Source organism: Rattus rattus, chromosome 9 (assembly GCF_011064425.1).
Source record: "Rattus rattus isolate New Zealand chromosome 9, Rrattus_CSIRO_v1, whole genome shotgun sequence".
In the NCBI taxonomy this organism is placed as follows: domain Eukaryota; kingdom Metazoa; phylum Chordata; class Mammalia; order Rodentia; family Muridae; genus Rattus; species Rattus rattus.
This window is the reverse complement of record NC_046162.1, coordinates 66,239,992-66,256,867: the sequence shown is the minus strand read 5'-3', so window position 1 is coordinate 66,256,867 and position 16,876 is coordinate 66,239,992. Positions and strand designations below refer to the sequence as shown.

The 16,876-nt window shown below is 53.7% G+C and overlaps 2 protein-coding genes across 3 annotated transcripts; one reads left to right on the top strand and one right to left on the bottom strand.

Moving 5' to 3' along the window:
• The first annotated feature begins 810 nt into the window (after positions 1-810).
• Positions 811-5,340, top strand: Syngr2 (synaptogyrin 2). 2 transcript variants are annotated; one of them, XM_032912311.1, is made up of 4 exons: positions 813-964; positions 3,484-3,721; positions 4,083-4,222; positions 4,315-5,340. In XM_032912311.1, exons 1-4 carry the CDS (start codon positions 866-868, stop codon positions 4,510-4,512), a joined length of 675 nt encoding a protein of 224 aa, XP_032768202.1. In that variant the 5' UTR covers positions 813-865; the 3' UTR covers positions 4,513-5,340. The 2 variants fall into 2 exon arrangements, with proteins under 2 accessions (XP_032768203.1, XP_032768202.1); XM_032912312.1 differs by lacking the exon at positions 4,083-4,222 and having other exon boundaries at positions 811-964; positions 4,315-4,539.
• A 294-nt stretch (positions 5,341-5,634) lies between these two features.
• Positions 5,635-16,827, bottom strand: Tk1 (thymidine kinase 1). Its single transcript, XM_032912310.1, has 7 exons — positions 16,670-16,827; positions 16,558-16,589; positions 15,603-15,713; positions 12,193-12,286; positions 7,780-7,869; positions 7,384-7,503; positions 5,635-7,298 (listed from the first exon to the last, which is right to left on the bottom strand). The coding sequence occupies exons 1-7, from the start codon at positions 16,733-16,735 to the stop codon at positions 7,113-7,115; spliced, it is 699 nt and encodes a 232-aa protein (XP_032768201.1). The 5' UTR covers positions 16,736-16,827; the 3' UTR covers positions 5,635-7,112.
• Between the last annotated feature and the right edge of the window lie 49 nt (positions 16,828-16,876).

Here is a 16,876-nt window from a genome sequence, read left to right as displayed (position 1 = left end):
CGTCTTCAGACGTTATTTGGGGAAGTGGGGGTGGGGGTGGGAGCGGGGGTGGGGGAGGAGCTGGGTTCTGTGAACCAATGTTTTAATTTTTTATTTGTTTTAATTTTTAAAATTACATTCCTTAGAGTGTGCGAGCTTGTTCTGAGACAGGATCTCAGATAGCTCAGTCTGGTCTTGAATTCCTTATTCTCCTGCCCTCTTTCTCCTCCTGAGACAACCACCAGGTTCCCTGCAGCATGTGATCTTGAAGTTTAGAGATGTGCAGGCACTCTGCCCTTCAGAACCTTTTGTCTGGCAGGTTCAGGAAGAGTGGGTAAAGGACTGTCCTTCACTCTATCCCAGGCTTAGCTCCAGAGCGAAGAGTAACCAAAATGGTGGGGGCCATATTTATTAATATTGTAGTCCAGAGAGGAACCCGGGAGCCTCTGACGTGCTAGGCAAGAATTTATGCCCTAGTCCTTTGGCCTGGAGCAGAATGGTGACGCCTAGGTATTTATGAGCCTGGGTTCTGGATTGGTGGGATTTGGGTGTCTGGAGGGTTTACGAAAGAGGACCCTCACCAGGGCACTGTGTAAGTGTAAAGTGGAGGCCGCCGACGATGTCTCTTCCTGGGGACTCTCTGGTCCTTTCTGGTTGAACTTGGTAGGACTGATTTCCCAGGGGTGAGCTTTTCCTCCCCCTTGAACCTCAGGTGCAGCTTCAAGTTCCGGCCAACTTCCAGCACAGTACAGAGGGGTACTCGGCCCGAGTTCCCGGCTGTTGGCCACGCCCATCGGCGGGCGGCCACGCCTCCATGGGCGGGGCTGAACGGGGCGGGGCAATCCGGCTGGTTCCCGGCCATCCGCGGCTCGGCGGCGACGGCGACATGGAGAGCGGGGCCTATGGCGCGGCCAACGCGGGCGGCTCCTTCGACCTGCGGCGCTATGTGTCCCAGCCTCAGGTGGTGACGCGCCTCGTGAGCATGGTGAGTCGACAGGAGAGGACCCGGAGCCGCGCGTCCCGGGTACAGGGGCCCTGGGCCGCCAGCGGCGGAGCGCAACAGGTGGCGGCGGCCGCGCGTCCGGGGCCTGGCGGAGAGCGCGGGGCCTCGCGCCCCTCCGCGTCTCTGTCCCCTCCAGCCGGTGCGTCCTGTCGTCTGTTACACTGCGTGGCTCTGGACCTTGTCTCTCCCACTCGGGGCCGGGCCCCGCCGCACCCTCGACCACTCGTCCGGGCCACTCTGGTGCGGGACGTCCCCGAGGTGCTCCGGGGAGGCAGGCCTGTCGCCCTGCTGGCAGTGGGAGGGGCCGGAGAGGGGCACGCCGCAGCAGGTGGCCGGCACGCCGCGACTCCCAGCCTAGGGAATTCACCTGGAAGGGACTTTCTGAAGCCACGTGGGGTGCAAGGAGGGGGATTGGTCCGGCGCCCCTAAGGAGGGTTTCCTTCCCTCTCAGAGGCTGGCCACAGTCTGCTCACACACCAGAACGCACTCCCTCCCCCCGGAGCGGGGCGAGCCCTCTACCAGGGTGCAGGACGGCTTTCTAGATCTTGGGACGAAAATACTGAACGCAGAGGTTTTAGCTGCCAGATTGAGGGTGGCCCCACTGCACCCAGAGTACCTGGGCCTGGAGCCTTGGAGGTGCCCTGGCTCCCCGGAGCCTCCCAGCCTAGCGGTGGAGTCTAGCGACTCCGTCCTGGGTTGTACCCTGTCAGTCAGGATGGCAGTGCCAGGAGTCCTGACCCAGACTCTGCACCCAGTCCTGGAGTTCCGGCTTCATCCGCAGCTAGGGGTGGGGCTTGTGACTGTCAGTTGCACGGCCCTATTGAGAGCGTCCCGGCAGGATCGCTCTTGTCCTGCGAGTCTGGAGGCAGCCAGGTGCCCACAGACTCAGTTGCATCTGCCGCGTTCACGTGGGCTTGGCAGTGGCCTTAGGGTGTAGGGAGGAGGCGAAATGCCAAAGGGGCTGCCTACCAAACTTTGGGCAGTCTCTGCTGGTGAGTTTCCCACCTCTGCCCTGGCTCACAGATCTGTGGATCTGATCACCCCAAGAACCTTGTTCTGAGGGGAACCAGTGTGGAGCTGGAGAGTTGTAGTTCTCTGGAGGGGAAGGGCCGACGTGCCACAGAAGCCGGAAGTCCTTGTAGGGAGAAGGCTGGCTAGCTGGGGAGTCTCTTGCCATAGGGAGCAGGACTGCTGTTGAAGGGTGTTCTGGAAGACGTTGGTCTATGCTGTAGAGTTGACTTGAGTGAGGGTGTTGCGGTGAACGTTGGATGAAACGCTTTGAGTTTCGCCTCCGTGACTTTGTGGCCCATCTTGTTTAAAACTCATCCAAGTGGGTTGTGGTGGCTCAACCCAGTATCTCAGCACTGAGGAGGCTGAGGCAGGATTGTCACGAACTTCAGGCCAGCCTGAACCAGAGTGAGATCCTGTCTTTTTTTTATTCTTTTTATTTTTATTTCATGGGTATGAGTGTTTGCCTGTATGAAGGCATACCACTTGCGTGCCTGGCATTCAGAGTCGGAAGGTGGTTATCTTGTCCCCTGGAATTGGAGTCACAGGTGGTTTATGAGCTAATACGTGGGTGTCCAGGTCCCCTGCAAGAGCAGTCAGTGCTCTTAACTGTGAGCCACCTCTCCAGACTGAGAGTCTATCTTCAAACAACCAAGCGGGAGGTGTGGTGGCACAGGCATTGACTCCCAGCATTCTCTTCTGGAGGCAGAGGCAAGCTCCCTGAATTCCAGGACAGGCATTGGTACCTGATGAGGCCCTGTATCCAAAAACAAGACAGAACCATCAAAAACAACAACAACAACAACAACAAGAAACTTACACACACACAACCTCAAGGACTAAAAATGTAGGTCCGTGGTGGTGCACTTGCCTAGCAAGTGTGAAGCCCTGGGTTAAAGTTGCCAGCGATCGGGGTTGGGGATTTAGCTCAGTGGTAGAGCGCTTGCCTAGCAAGCGTTCGGTCCCCAGCTCTGAAAAAAAAAAAAAAAAAAAAAGTTGCCAGCGATCAGGATAGGATAGGATAGGGGAGGGGGAGACCCGAGCAGGCACATGGTTATCCTAGCATTGGGAGGTGGAGGCAGGAGGATCAGGAATCATCCTGAGTTACACAGCTAAATGAGACCCCTTCATCACAAACAAACAAAAAAACCAAACCAACACCCCTCCCCCCAATCAACAACAAAAAATTAATCTCATACAAAATGGAGACGGGTAGATTTTTCTTTGTTCTTAATCACTACCCTGAATGAGTCAGGCAGCTAAGGGATAGCCCCTTCTCAGAATAAATAGCCCATTCTGTCCCCAGCCCCCTATCACTCTGTCCCATGAGTCCAGAAGGGGTTGAAGCAACAGCCTCAGATGAGGACATCAGCAGGGAGACAAGAGATACCCTGTCCTACCAGGACCCTCCTCTCTAGGCCCTAACAGGGGTCTCTGTACAGGATATGGCCCACATGCGTCTGCCACTGCCCACAGAATCTCCTCTTCCCCAGGTCTTGGCCTTGATCGTATTCTCCTGCATCTTCGGCGAGGGCTACATCAACCTTCACTCATCTGATCAGCTACACTGTGTGTTCAACCGGAACGAAGATGCCTGCCGCTACGGCAGTGCCATTGGGGTGCTGGCCTTCCTGGCCTCAGCCTTCTTCCTTGTGGTGGATGCGTTTTTCTCTCAGATAAGCAATGCCACTGACCGCAAGTATCTGGTCATTGGTGACCTGCTCTTCTCAGGTATGCCCATGGCACTGGTATACCGGGGCTTCATGACTGAGCCCTTGGTGCTGCTGGGAGGGGCTGCTGACAGCAGCTGAGGGTCATGAACCTTACCTGAGGCTTCTCCTAGGTCCCCGGTACCCTGGGATGGCACACAAAGCTTTCTGGCTTCAGAAATTCAAGGGTGTTGGGACAGAAGGGTGAGGATGGCATCAGGTTTCTGGGCTCATCAACCCCACTTAGCTGACCCCTTACTCTCACATCCCTCTGCTTCTATAGGTTGCACAGCTCAAGGCCCTGGGAGAGTCCTCTGTGTCCCTCCTGGATCCTGGGGATCTGGTCCATCGCTGAGGCCACCTCTCCCTTGTTATTTCCCTAGCTCTCTGGACCTTCCTGTGGTTTGTCGGTTTCTGCTTTCTGACCAACCAGTGGGCAGCCACCAAACCTGATGACGTGTTGGTGGGAGCAGACTCAGCCCGGGCTGCCATCACCTTCAGTTTCTTCTCCATCTTCTCCTGGGTAGGTGGACCGGGGAAGGCAGTGGAGGATTGGGTGAACACTGAGGTCCCTTGCCCTGCCCACACCTTGGCTCTCCCCCAACCCACCCACAGGGTGTGCTGGCCTCCCTGGCCTACCAGCGTTACAAGGCTGGAGTGGATGCCTTCATTCAGAACTATGTGGACCCCACGCCGGACCCCACCACAGCCTACGCCTCCTACCCTAGTGCCTCGGTGGAAAACTACCAGCAGCCGCCCTTCACCCAGAATGTGGAGACTACTGAGGGCTACCAGCCTCCCCCAGTGTACTGAGCAGCCAGGGACAAAGAGGCAGGAGGGTGCTTGGTGGGGCCGCCCCTCCACCCTGGATCTCTCAAGGTTTGCTGTCCAGAACTGTAGTCCCTTGCCTGTTACAGTTGACAGCCCGAGTCCGTGCCTTTCTGCACACCTGAAGTGCCCATGCCCAGAGGGGCTTCACCGCCACCCGCCTGATCCTCAAGGGCATCTTTGAGGAGAGGGTTTTACTAGGCCTTATCCCCCACCCCAGTACTGTAAATGGAACCCAGGGCCTTGGATTGCTTAGCCAGCGCTGCCATCCAGCCGTACGCTCAGCTCCGCGTTGCTTTTAATAACACTGAACCCCATCAGAGCCAGAAGCAGGTGCCCGCTGCAGTTTTTGACACATGCCACTTTCCCCACAGCTGGAGGCCTCGGGAGCCCCAACTTTTTTTTCTCCAAAGACAAACTCGGGGATCCTTGTGCTACCTGTCTCCTCAGTGCTCGGCTCCCCACTTCCTCACTCAGGTTCAGGACCCAGCTTCGTCTGGGTTCTATGCTCACTGCTGTGTCTTCTGGGGTCACCACTGTGCCAACCGTCCCCAGGCTGCCTGCCTGACAGCTGTGGGGCGGGCAGAGGGACGAGATACCACTCCTTTCTTGCTCCTACCCCTGGCAGAAGGACAGAACTTGCCCGGAGACAGCACCTGGCTTTATGTAAATATTCCCAAGCAGCTGTTAGATACTAGTGGGGAGGGCAGGAGCCCCTGCACTGAATGTACCGAGACTTGGTGGGGACAGCCCTGCCCTCAGTTCTGTAGACGAGTTTGAAGATGGAATAAACGTTTTTCTCAGCCTGTTGTACTTGGTGGCGTCTCAGGCTAGGGGTAGATACTTTGGATGCATTGCTTTGAGACAAGGCCTCCAACTTACACAGCCGAGGGTGAAGCTCTGACCTTCTCCAAGTGCTGGTTGTCAAACCCTGGACTTCATGCTGGGCTCCCATCCTTTCAAAGATGATATCTGCATAGCCCAGGCCTATGGTGCATGCTTGGCTAGAGCAGCATCTCACTGTGTAACTCAGGTAAATCCCCAACTTGAGGCAATCCTCCTGCCTCAACATGGTTCTAGTTCTACACCATGGTTTTTTTTTTTTTAAAGATTTATTTTTGTTTTATTTATATTCACAAGAAGAAGCATTGAATCCCCTTACAGATGGGTGGGAGCCAACATGTGGTTGAGTGCTGGGTAAAGCTGCAGACCACCATGCCCAGTTAGACCATGTTCTTTAAGTTTGGGGTGGCAGCTTCCCTAGTGGGGTCTCAGTCTGCACACTGCCTTCTACTGCATCCTAAAACAGCCACCATGACAGCTTGTGAGGCGGATTGTTCTGGACAGCTGGCCAGGTTTCCGATGCCTGCCAGGGGCCCCTGGGTGTTGCCCCTCTGAGGTTGACTCTGGCCCCTCTTGACACCTTCCAGGGACTTGGCAGGGAGTGGACCCATCTCTGTCAGGAAGCAGCCATGCCCCTGAGGTAAACTCTTGTGCAATAATGGGGCTGTGGAGAGCCGCTGGCCGCGTCTTTCAAAATCTGAAGTATAAACTGACAGGCCGGGCTCCGAGCTGTGGGCCTCCTCTGGAGAGCACGCCTTGAGCAGCTGGGCAAGGCACCAGCAGCACCCCACACCTTAGACCCAGGTCTCTGGTCCTCAAGTGTCACCCTGCCCATTTTCCAAGGCCATCTGAGCCGTTTCCTCAACTCAATCTATCAAGTATCTGTCTCACAAAACCTGACCTCCCGTGCCAGCTAGAAACACCATCTCCTGACTCTCCTGGCAGGTGCCTTTGCCATTTTTGTCCCCAAACCAACCAGATAGAAATGTGGGTGACTGTTCCTCTTGGGCTGTGGTGGAGGCCATTAGTACTACAGAAGAAATTTCTACCCCCAAGTCATGTGGGTGCTAGTTGCAAGATTTAGGGAAACCCAGGCTAAGTAAGTTATAAGTAATGGGGCACAAGAAACATACTCCCTTGGCTTACTGAGAGCTGAGCAGAGAGGGATTGGAGCTATAATGGCAGTAGGGGTCAAGGGATACATATATGGGAGAGCTGTGAGAGGGCTAGAGCCTTGGTAAAGTGTGGGGCTGAGACGGAAACCCAGCAGTGAAAGCCACCAACAAGGAAGAAGCTAGCACCACCAATGTCACAATGCTGGGTGGCTCTGTTCTCACCTTTGGCTGAATGTGAGACCCGAGCCACCAGGCAGGGTCTGGGCTCCAGTCTGTGCTGAGGTGTCTTGGCAACCAAGAAGGGAGCTAAAGGTGCTGGAATGATAGCTCAGGGGTTAAGAGGACTGACCGCTCTTCCAGAGGTCCCAAGTTCAATTTCCAGCAAGGTCTCCCCATGCAGCTCTCTAGTGAAGCAGGACCAGTAAAGTATGATGTTGCCTGAATCACGGGGTTTAAGAGAGAAGCGTTGGGTTGGGGGCTCACAACCATTATAAGAAGGGAACTAAGAAAGGTTTCAACAAGCAGATAAGCCAAGGCGCAATGTCCAGTAGGAATGGCAGGCCCCGCCCCTTCCCCTGCTCTCTGGGAGTCCAACCTGGGGAAGGAGCTGGCAGGCCCCGGGTCCCCTCAGTTGGCAGAGTTACACTGTAGGATTTGCTGAGGGGCAAAGAGCTTCCTGACAGCCGGGATCTCTCCAGGCTGCCCCAGCACTGGGTAGTTCTCTTTGTTGTCTGCAGTCTGGGCTGAAGACTTCTTAAAGTAGCACAGGCGGCACACAGAGTGGTACTTGTCCGCTCCGCCAATCACCTCCACCTGGTAGGAGAGGCGTGTGAGGGCAGGACTCAGAAGCCAAAGCCTAAGCCCACCCCACTCCGTGGGCAGAAGCACAAGGAGATACCTCTTTCTCCAGGCCCAGCCTCTTGGTGTAGGAAGCTTCTCGAAAGCACTCCATGCACACGGCGGTGAGCTTCACCACACTCTCGGCCAAGGGCACCAGGTTCAAGATGCTGCCGAAAGCCTACACAGGACAGCAAAAGTGTTAGCCAGGCACTTCCCTCCTGCCTGTGTTCACATGTGTATGCGTGTGGAGGGAGTTCTGCGGAACTGACGCAAGCCTGTGTGCAAGGCAAGTGTGTTACAGCCTGGGCTGCCCCCAGCCCAACGCTTCTCTTTTAAACCCCATGATTCAGCAACATCAGACTTTACTGGTCCTGCTTCACTAGAGAGCTGCAGGGGGAGACCTTGCATGCTGTCTCCCCTCTCAAGACCGCTGCCATGGGTCAGACATCTTTACCTTCCTCTGGAAGGTTCCGTCCAGCGCCGCCACAATCACTGTCTTGCCTGTATTGGCCATCATTTCACAGAAATCCACAATGTCAGGGAACTAGGAAAGTTCAGAGAGGATGAAGTGAGCCGTCCTGAGCAAGGGCCTCATGAAGACGGTGAGGGATCCAAGCACACAGGTAGGCCCAGAGCCGGAGATCAGACCGCACTGCCACTCCTGTGAAACATCCCACCTGCATGCCCTCTGCTACCCAGGGCTGGCCCACAGAGGCCTCTACATACCAGAGAGGCTGGAACAGCAGTTCTCAACTAGTGGGTCGAGACCCCCCTGGGGTTGAACAGCTTAAACAGTGTGCATGAAGCCCTTGGCTCCACCCCCATCCCCTACCCCCATATCAAATGAACCAGACAAGGTGTCCAACACAATACCACTACTTTAAAGGTAGAAGGATTAGGAAGTTAAAATAAGCCAGGGCTGGAGAGATGGTTCAGGGGTTCCAAGCATGGCTTGTTCTTATAGATAACTAGAATTCAATTCCCAGCACCCACAACAGATAGCTTACAAACCATCTGTAACTCCAGATGCAAGGACAGCTAATGTCCTCCTTTGGCATCTGCAGGCACCCACCCTCACATGCACACATGCACTTTCAGCCCCCATGGACAGCTGGAGGGAGGAAGGGAGGGAAGGAGGGGGACTCTTGGTAATGAGAAGTACAAGGCGTACATAAGCAGGTTGGCAGGGATAGCTGCCCTCCGCCTTCCACTGTCTCTCAGGCCAGCCTCCCCTTTCACAGCACGGGTGTAGACCAGGTTAGCCTGAACTCAAGAGATCTACTTGCCTCTGCCCCTGAAGCTCTCAGATTAAAGGCCTATGCTATGAGCCTGGCGCTTCCAGTTTGTTTCTGAGCTGGGTCTCTTACTGAATCTGGAGCACAGCGATTGGGCTGGGCTGCCTAGTCAGGGAGCTCCAGGGGCCTGCCTGCCTCTGCCTTCCTCACACTGGGATTATGGACATGTGGCTATACCCAGTGTTGTACACGGGTGCTAGGGACCCAAACTCAGGCACTCATGCCTGCAGAGCCAGGGTCTCCCTCACTGACAGAACTGTCTCCCCATCCCTTCTGTCTCTCGCTTTTGATTGGTTATTGCTGTGCAACCCAGGCTGGCCTGGGTTGCAAAGCAATCTCCTGCCTGCCTGGTTCTTGGACCTTTTCTTGAACATATCCCTGCCCTACACCTTAATGTTCTAACGTTTCTCTTCTTCCACGGTCCCTCTCAGTTTTAGTCTTTCAACGGAGGTGAGCTGGAAGCTCCAGATTTATCTCCAGACTTAGAATGCCGCAGCCAAAGGGCAGAAACTTGGAATGGATGCGATTGGTCCCTGGACTCAGCCATTCCCACAATAGTCACAGCATGTGACATGGCTTACTCTATAAAAACACACGTGTATAATTAGAAGCGTCCAGGCTTGACTGGCATTCATCAGAGTCCTGGCACTGGCTGAACATAATCTCTTGGGCCAACACCAGGCAAGGCAGGCACCCTGGCCGCATGAATAAAGACCCTTCCTCAGTCTCACGTGACCACTGACAAAGCAGGTGCAGTCTATGCCAGAAGCAATCAAACAAGCACCACCCTACCGCCAAAAGGAGCCCTGTCCCCTCCCGGAGGGCCACTGTTCCACGACTAGTGTTTGCCCCGTGGCAGGCTTTAGAACCCACAATGTTGGCTCGCAGGGCATTCCTGGTAGTTTCTGGTTCAAAGACACTGAAGTGGCAAGCCTCCTTTGTCTGGTGTGCTCCTGCTGTGTCCTACATTGAGCCTGTCATTACTGCGTCAAAAAGAAGGGAAACCAAGTTCTTAACGATGCAAGCTTCTAATCTTGCCCAGAAGCTGTGGGCCCTGCTTCTGGTGAATGAACACACGGGAAGCTCTATGTCCTCAGCTCTGGCTCCGGGACCCTACAGGACCCTCTACCCACTGTCCGAGGACACAGGAAGGAAGGGCGATCTCCTTGTTTTACCACGGGGAGATCCTGAACTTAGTAAGGAGCAGGGTCTAGAGTCTGGGGCGGAAGCACACAAGAATTGTGTTGTTTATACAGTGCACACTGAATACTCACTGTAGCCTGTGCGAGGGCCCATGACTACACAATACCAGCACTCAGGGGCCCGAGTTCTAATCTAGCCCGGACCACAAAGCAAGACCCCACCCCAAAACTCCAAGTAGCCACTAAATGAACTCGTTTTCCTTAATCATAAGGTGGGGTGGGGGTGGGGTGCATAGAAGTAAATCTCTCCTATAGGTTAGGATGGGGAAGAGGGTTGGGGCGACTGGTAGGCTGGTGCCAGACCTGGGTAGACCAGGAAGAGTTAAGAAAAGAAGGTAGTGGGCTGGAGAGATGGCTCAGCGGTTAAGAGCACTGACTGCTCTTCCAGAGGTCCTGAGTTCAATTCCCAGCAACCACATGGCGGCTCACAACTATCTGTAACGGGATCTGATGCCCTCTTCTGGTGTGCATGAAGACAGCTACAGTGAATAAATAAACAAATCTTTAAAAAAGAAAGAAAGAAAGAAAGAAAGAAAGAAAGAAAGGAAGAAAGAAAGAAAGAAAGAAAAGAAGGTAGTGCCTAGGGAGTGCGGCTGGGCCTCTGGGAACACCAGGAGAGCACAGGTAGTAAGCAGGCCACTGCCTCAGGCCTGAGGGGGGAAACTGTGTCCTAAGTCAACGTCTGCACAGCCATTGCACTCCCAAGGTTTACCTCTGAGAACAAAACAGATCAGGCATGTCCAAATGGATGGACAGATGCCAAGAGCATGACGAGGGTATCACGGCCAGAGCGTTCTCATTCTATCCTGGGGGTCGGGGGCACACAAGGGACAGATTAGAACATTCCTCCACTAAACCCAAACAGCCTCTCTCCTTCCAGGGTAGAGTGTAAGACTGATGGGCGGCCAGAGAGCCACAGCAAAGTCTAGCAGAAAGTCATCAAGTGATACAGAGCCTCTGGCCCAAACCCCAGGCCACCCAGGGCCACCATCCAGGATTGTGAACAAGCCTCTTGCTGCCACAGGACTCATTTTCCATTGAGTGGTTTATTATGTTGTCATAGGCTGCTTGCTCGGGACATCACGCCATCTTTATGTGACCACTATTTTTAAAATTTAAAAAAGTCATGTGTACATGTCTATCCATGAGGGTATGAGGACCTGCATATGTGTAGATGCCCACACAGGCCGGGAGAGGTCCTGGGCTGGAGCTGTAAGTGGCTATGAACTGCCCAGTGTGAGTGCTGGGAACAAATCCGGTCACTTGCAAAGTGAGCAAGTGCTCTCAACAACCGAGCCTGCTCTCCAGCCATTACCGTTTTACAATGTCTATCATCACATATGATACATGGGAGGTGGGCGCTCACACGTGGAAGTCAGAGGATAACTCTGAGGAGGTGGTTTCCTGCTCTTTCCCTTTCGTGGGTTCTAGGGATTGAACTTGGGCCTCCAGGCTGTGCAGCAAGCTTCTTTACCCACTGAGCCATCTCACTGGCCCTATTTTTGATTTAAGACAAGGTCTCCTCTATAGCTAAAGCTGGCTTTGAACTCCTGACCCTCCTCCTGCCTTAGTCTCCCAAGTATGGGGATCACAGCATCACCTCATCACCCATCAACAAATACTTTTGACAACGTCTATGATGTCAAGTTTTAGAGTGTGGTTTGTTAGGCCTCTGTCCTCATTCTCTCTGGTGGACCGGATACAGACAGCCTTTAACTGGCAATGAAGTAGGTGTGGCGAGGCCCTACTTGGTTGCAGGCCCTCTTGGAGCCCAGGCTGACTCCAAACTGGCTACACAGAGCCAATGATACTTTGAACTGAACCCCGCCTTCATCTCTGGTGCTAGACCCAGAGGCATTCCAGCTTGTCCAGTTCATGCCATGCTGGGCTGGGCCTTGTACTCAACTAGGCGGGTGCTCTGCCAGCCCCGCCCGGGCCCTCACTGGAGGACTTCTACTGCTAGCAATGGCCAAACTTCCAAAGCATGGTGGGGGTGAGGGTTGGGGGTGGTGTTTAAGACCATGAAAGACACAATTCCCACCCCAGTCAGAGCATATCCTGGAAACAAACACCACCTCCCAAAGAAGAATAAAACCCCACAAACAAACCCCCAGACCAAAGCAAGGCTGGGGTCAAAGGACTGGAGGTCTGGCCACCAACGAGGCCAAGACTGGAGCTCTCTCCCTCATAGCTACTTTGGCAAAAGCAACCCTAGCCACCCAAATGACAATATGCACACAGGCAAGGGGATCCACACACCAGTAAAGACAAGTCAATGACCCATCTTTCTGAAAAGATGAAGGGAACTTCTGAGCCTGCAGGGCATGAAGGGCCAGGGGTGGGTAGGGGTTGTGCCGCAAGCTAACTTACAAACTGCCCTTCATCGATGCCAATGACAGCCACACCCAAGGCCTCCTGGGCCACATCCTTGAGCATGCAGGCCGGCAGTGCATCCATGGTGTTCCTGGGAAGATAAGGCCAGAGGATGAGCAAGGCCACAGGCGCCCGGATGAGAGTGCTACTGTGGCGTTCCCACAGAGCAGCCTGAGGTGTTGTTCCCGAGGCTTCTATGGGGGGAGGAACGGGGAATACAGGCCTTGTTCAGTTGGGGATTTAGCTCAGGGGTAGAGCGCTTGCCTAGGAAGCGCAAGGCCCTGGGTTCGGTCCCCAGCTCCGAAAAAAAAAAAAAAAAGAACCAGAAAACAGGCCTTGTTCAGAAAACCAGTTATTACAGCTTACCTCCCTCAACTGAATATGGGTAGTGTCTGCTACTAAGGTCAACAAAGACCCCAAAGTTCTTTTAAAAAAAAAGGCTTATTTATTAATTATGTATAAGTACACTGTAGCTGTCCTCAGACACACCAGAAGAGGGCATCAGATCCCATTACAGATGGCTGTGAGCCACCATGTGGTCGCTGGGATTTGAACTCAGGACCTCTGGAAGAGCAGTCAGTGCTCTTAACCACTGAGCCATCTCTTCAACCCGACTCCAGTTCTTATTCAACAGGACATGTGGTACCTGGCCTAGGTACTAGGGTTATCAGGAAAGGCCCAAGGCCTCTGAGAACAGGAGAGAGAGCAGGCCGCTAACCAAGCCACGCCACGAGGTTGACAGTGAGCATGGGAATACACCCGCGCTGTAACTGAAACACTCAGGAGCTCCAAGCAAGTAAAGTTCCAAGTCAGCCTGGGCTATGGAATGCTTCAAAAACCAATGTGCACACCAAAATCTAAACCCCGAACAAGTTACCCTCCCCCACAAGAAACAAAACAGTCCAAAAACTTACCTTCCAGACAATCAGCTATATACACTACATAAGCTCTCAACTACGGAGCCACCCAAGTGTTTCATGAGGGACAGTCCTCAGGGGACATGATACTCTGAGCAGCAAAATCCATATATATACATATACATATACATATATATATGTTTTTCTTAATTCAAAATAAATAAACTGAGATATTAACATATGTCACTGCCATCATAAAATATAATTTGTAGCCTAGAGGCAGAGTACCCGGTGGCTTCTGCCTGAGGTTCTATCCCTTAGTACCAAAAGACAAAGCAAAACAACTCATTTGAGTCAAGGTCTCTCTGTAGACCAGGCTGGCCCCATACTCTGCCTCTGCCCAACAAGTGCTAGCTAGAATTAAAAGTGTAAGTCACACCGGGGAAAATTTAAATAATTTAGTCACAGGATTAGCGGTTTCCCTGCGTGTACATCTGTGTACCCTGTGTACCGTGTGTACGTCTGGCGCCCTCGGAGGTCAGAAGAGGGTGTTAGAACTTCTGGAGCTGGAGTCGCTTACGGTCGTGAGCCATCAAGTGTGTGCTTGGAATGGAACCTGGGTCCTCCTTGGTAAGACCAAGTACTCTTATTAGCCACCTCTCCAGCCCACAGAAGCAAGAGTGCAGTGCCCAGGGAAGGGAGACTGTCACAGGCCTGTGGATTTGCCCCGAGCAGCCCAGGATAAGGAGCGTCCTGGAAACCAGACAGCAGAGCGATGCTCTGGAACCCGGTTCTATTCATCGATCTCCACAGACTGGAGGACTCTGCACGCCATGTGGCTGGCTGCGGGCAGAGTCAGGCTGTGAAGCCTCTGCTCACAGTCTTACTGTGGACCGCTTCCCAGGAAGGAAGAACCCACCCTGGCCTCTGAAGGCCAGGTTGGACATGCTCCAGAACACCATTAAAGGATGCCAGGAACCTCTCTGCTCTCTAAGGAGTGGAATGCTGGGCTGCACCCAGCGCCTTCTCCCTGTGGTTTCTGCCTCGTTTTTAGAAACAAACTCAGAGAAAGCTCTTTCCCAAAACACAGGCAACAGCGTGCAGTGGTGTCCTTACAAACAAAAGAACCTCCCAGGCCTACTTATTACCCCACAATCTTAAGATCTGGGAAGTTGGGTGTAACCAAACATGTCTGCAATCCGTTTATCTATATAGAGCCGATGGGGGTGCGGGCTGGGTGTGGGATTGCTTGCCTGTAATCCCAGGAGGAAGAGGAGGGGAGGTCACAAGTTACAACCCAGCTAGGCTACAAGAGACCTGTCTCAAGGTTGGAGAGATAGGATCGGGTGCTATCCTTGCAGAGGAACCAACCATGGGGCAGCTTACAATGATCTCCAATTCCTGTCGTGGGGAATCTCCAAGGGCACCAGGCAAGCAAGTAGTTTGCAGATCTACAACAACAAAATACCCATATGCAAGAAAAAATAATAATAAAAAAACCAAACAAATCAAAAGCAGGATTGAGATGTCTGAATGTGTAAAGGCCTTGCTGGGAGAGTATACTGGGCCAGGTGTGGTGGCCACGACTTTGATCCCAGGGGTTCGGCAAGGCGGAGGCAGGCGGTTCTCTGTGAGTTCAAGGTCAACCAGGTCTACAGAGAGAGAGAGAGAGTTCTGGGGCAACCATGGGTCTAGAGAGATCTTGTCTCAAAAAAAAAAAAAAAAACAAAACAAAACTGAAAAGTATGACCAATGAGTTTGGAACCCAGAACTTACAACCTGAGGCTGTCCTCTGAACGCGTGTGTACGGACACATGTGTGCACAACACAATACTCATGAATCTGAAGTTCTCTCTTCCCTCCCCTAGTAGAGCAGACAAGGGAGGACAGGCAACAGGCCGGCTGTGGCCGACACTCTGCTGCCTCCGTCCCTGCTTTCGGCCCTCCTGGATGCTCATCCCATCCTGTGTGCTGGACACCATGGTTACAGAGACAGAGAAGTAAAGATCTCAGCACCGCGCCTGCCAGGAACCACGGCTAGAGTTCCCGACCCAACTCCAAGTCCTGGTTATTCTCCGCTCCGCTTCCTGTTCTGCTTCAGAGACCTGTTCCTACAGCTCCAGGCTGTTCACCCTCGGTCCAGGCTCCAGCCACCCTGAGGGGCTACCCCAGCCTCACGGTCAGACTTCGACTCTGGGTTGAGTCCAGGATACTCAGAAAAGAGTGCCTCAGAGCACGAATCCCCAAATTTTCCCTTCAGCAGCAGAGACAAGTGTTCAGTGCTAGGGCTGGTAGACACACAAGTGGGAATGATGACAGCTACCTGATGACAGAAAGCCAACTCAAGAGGGGGAAAGAACCTCTGGAGTCAAGGTTGCTGCAGCCTCTACCCAAGTGGAACCCAGGTTCTCCCATGCTTTGAGCCCTCATCCCTATCCATTAGAGGCGAAGCGCAGCCCATCCCTTCTCTACCCCAGCCCTGATGCACGCGAAGGTGTGCCCTGTGCCTTAGGGGTTCCCGCAGGGCAGGATCAAGGGGGCAGGACTGACCGGTCATGTGTGGAGAAGCTGTTGCTATAGCGCGTGTCTTTGGCATACTTGATGACCAGGCACTTGTACTGGGCGATCTGGAAACGCCTCACTCTCCTCATCAGCTCCGTGCTGCAAGAGTAACCAGGCAAGATGAGGCCCGAGCCAAACTCGGGCTGCCACCGCCACCTAGTGTGGGGCAGCCGAACAGCCGGAACAGCACGCGTTCACCACATGCTGTTCTGAACAAATTTCCATTTATAATGAATGAACTTCTTTGACAGAATCGCCAGAGCTTGCTTCTGGGCCCCAGGTCTCGAGCTTCGGCCTCACCCTCAGGTGAGGGACAAAAGTGAGGTGACACCAGGCCGTTCAAGAAGAGTGGGGTGCCTGGTGTGGTGATGCACCCCTATAATCCCAGCACAAGAGATGAGGAGGCAAGCGGAACTAGCTTGGGCCACATAAAAAGATTCTGAGTTAAAAAAGTTAAAACAAAGTAAAAAATAAAGCAAAGTAACCCCGAGTAGTGTGTGTGTGTGTGGGGGGGTGTTACTCGGGGTGGGACTTCCAGAGGTCAGACCCTCACCTCAGAGAGTTAATTGGGCTCCAAGTCTTTAGGAGAGCTCGCACGGGGAATGCATAAGGAAAATGTCTTGGAAAAGGTGCCCAACTCCCAAGGGACACACTTGGGAGTCCGGTGGGCTCCTGGGGATGTGGACTGAGTGTTTTCAATTGTACCCCGATGTGATCCGCTTCAGCAAAATAGGGTTCCCTGAGAGAAGAGGCTTGGGCGGGAGGGAGGCAGAAAGCCAGGAAGCCAGCAAAGAGGATTTTGGGCGGGAAAGTAAGCTCAGAGGTGGAGCGGCCTTTTCCGCCTAGTCAGAGGCCTCTGGAAAGATGGGGGAGGTGGGAAAGGAGAGCCAGGGTCTGTGGAGAGAGGGAGACCCACCGCCCCGAAGGCGCATTCATTCATTACCTTTTCCCTGAGAACATTGGCCCGAGAATCACCTAGAAGAGAAGTCATCTTACGGGGTTTCCCCTTGCACACCCCTCACCACCCACCACCCGATCCCACCCAGACCCCGCACCTGGATCTGCCCCCGAGTCTTGCTGGGGGAGATGGGCAGCACGGTGGGCAGGTTGATGTAGCTCATGGCGACGGGGTAAATCCTAGCACCGGGGTCCTTGAGTGGAGTACGTTAGTCACACACAACGCCTCCCACAGGGTCCCTTGCGCGCCTAAGCACGGAGCAATCGCCGGGCAGGGCGGAGCCTGGTGAGACCCGCCTCCCCTC

What these genes read in the sequence shown, in the direction of transcription:
- Syngr2 (XM_032912311.1), top strand. Translation starts at nt 866, where the DNA reads ATGGAGAGCGGGGCCTATGGCGCGGCCAACGCGGGCGGCTCCTTCGAC. An exon ending in TGACGCGCCTCGTGAGCATG is followed by an intron (nt 965 to 3,483) that starts GTGAGTCGACAG and finishes CCTCTTCCCCAG; the next exon opens with GTCTTGGCCTTGATCGTATT. An exon ending in TGGTGACCTGCTCTTCTCAG is followed by an intron (nt 3,722 to 4,082) that starts GTATGCCCATGG and finishes TTATTTCCCTAG; the next exon opens with CTCTCTGGACCTTCCTGTGG.
- Tk1 (XM_032912310.1), bottom strand. Translation starts at nt 16,735, where the DNA reads ATGAGCTACATCAACCTGCCCACCGTGCTGCCCATCTCCCCCAGCAAG. An exon ending in CCAATGTTCTCAGGGAAAAG is followed by an intron (nt 15,714 to 16,557) that starts GTAATGAATGAA and finishes TTACTCTTGCAG; the next exon opens with CACGGAGCTGATGAGGAGAG. An exon ending in GCATCGATGAAGGGCAGTTT is followed by an intron (nt 7,870 to 12,192) that starts GTAAGTTAGCTT and finishes GAACTTTCCTAG; the next exon opens with TTCCCTGACATTGTGGATTT.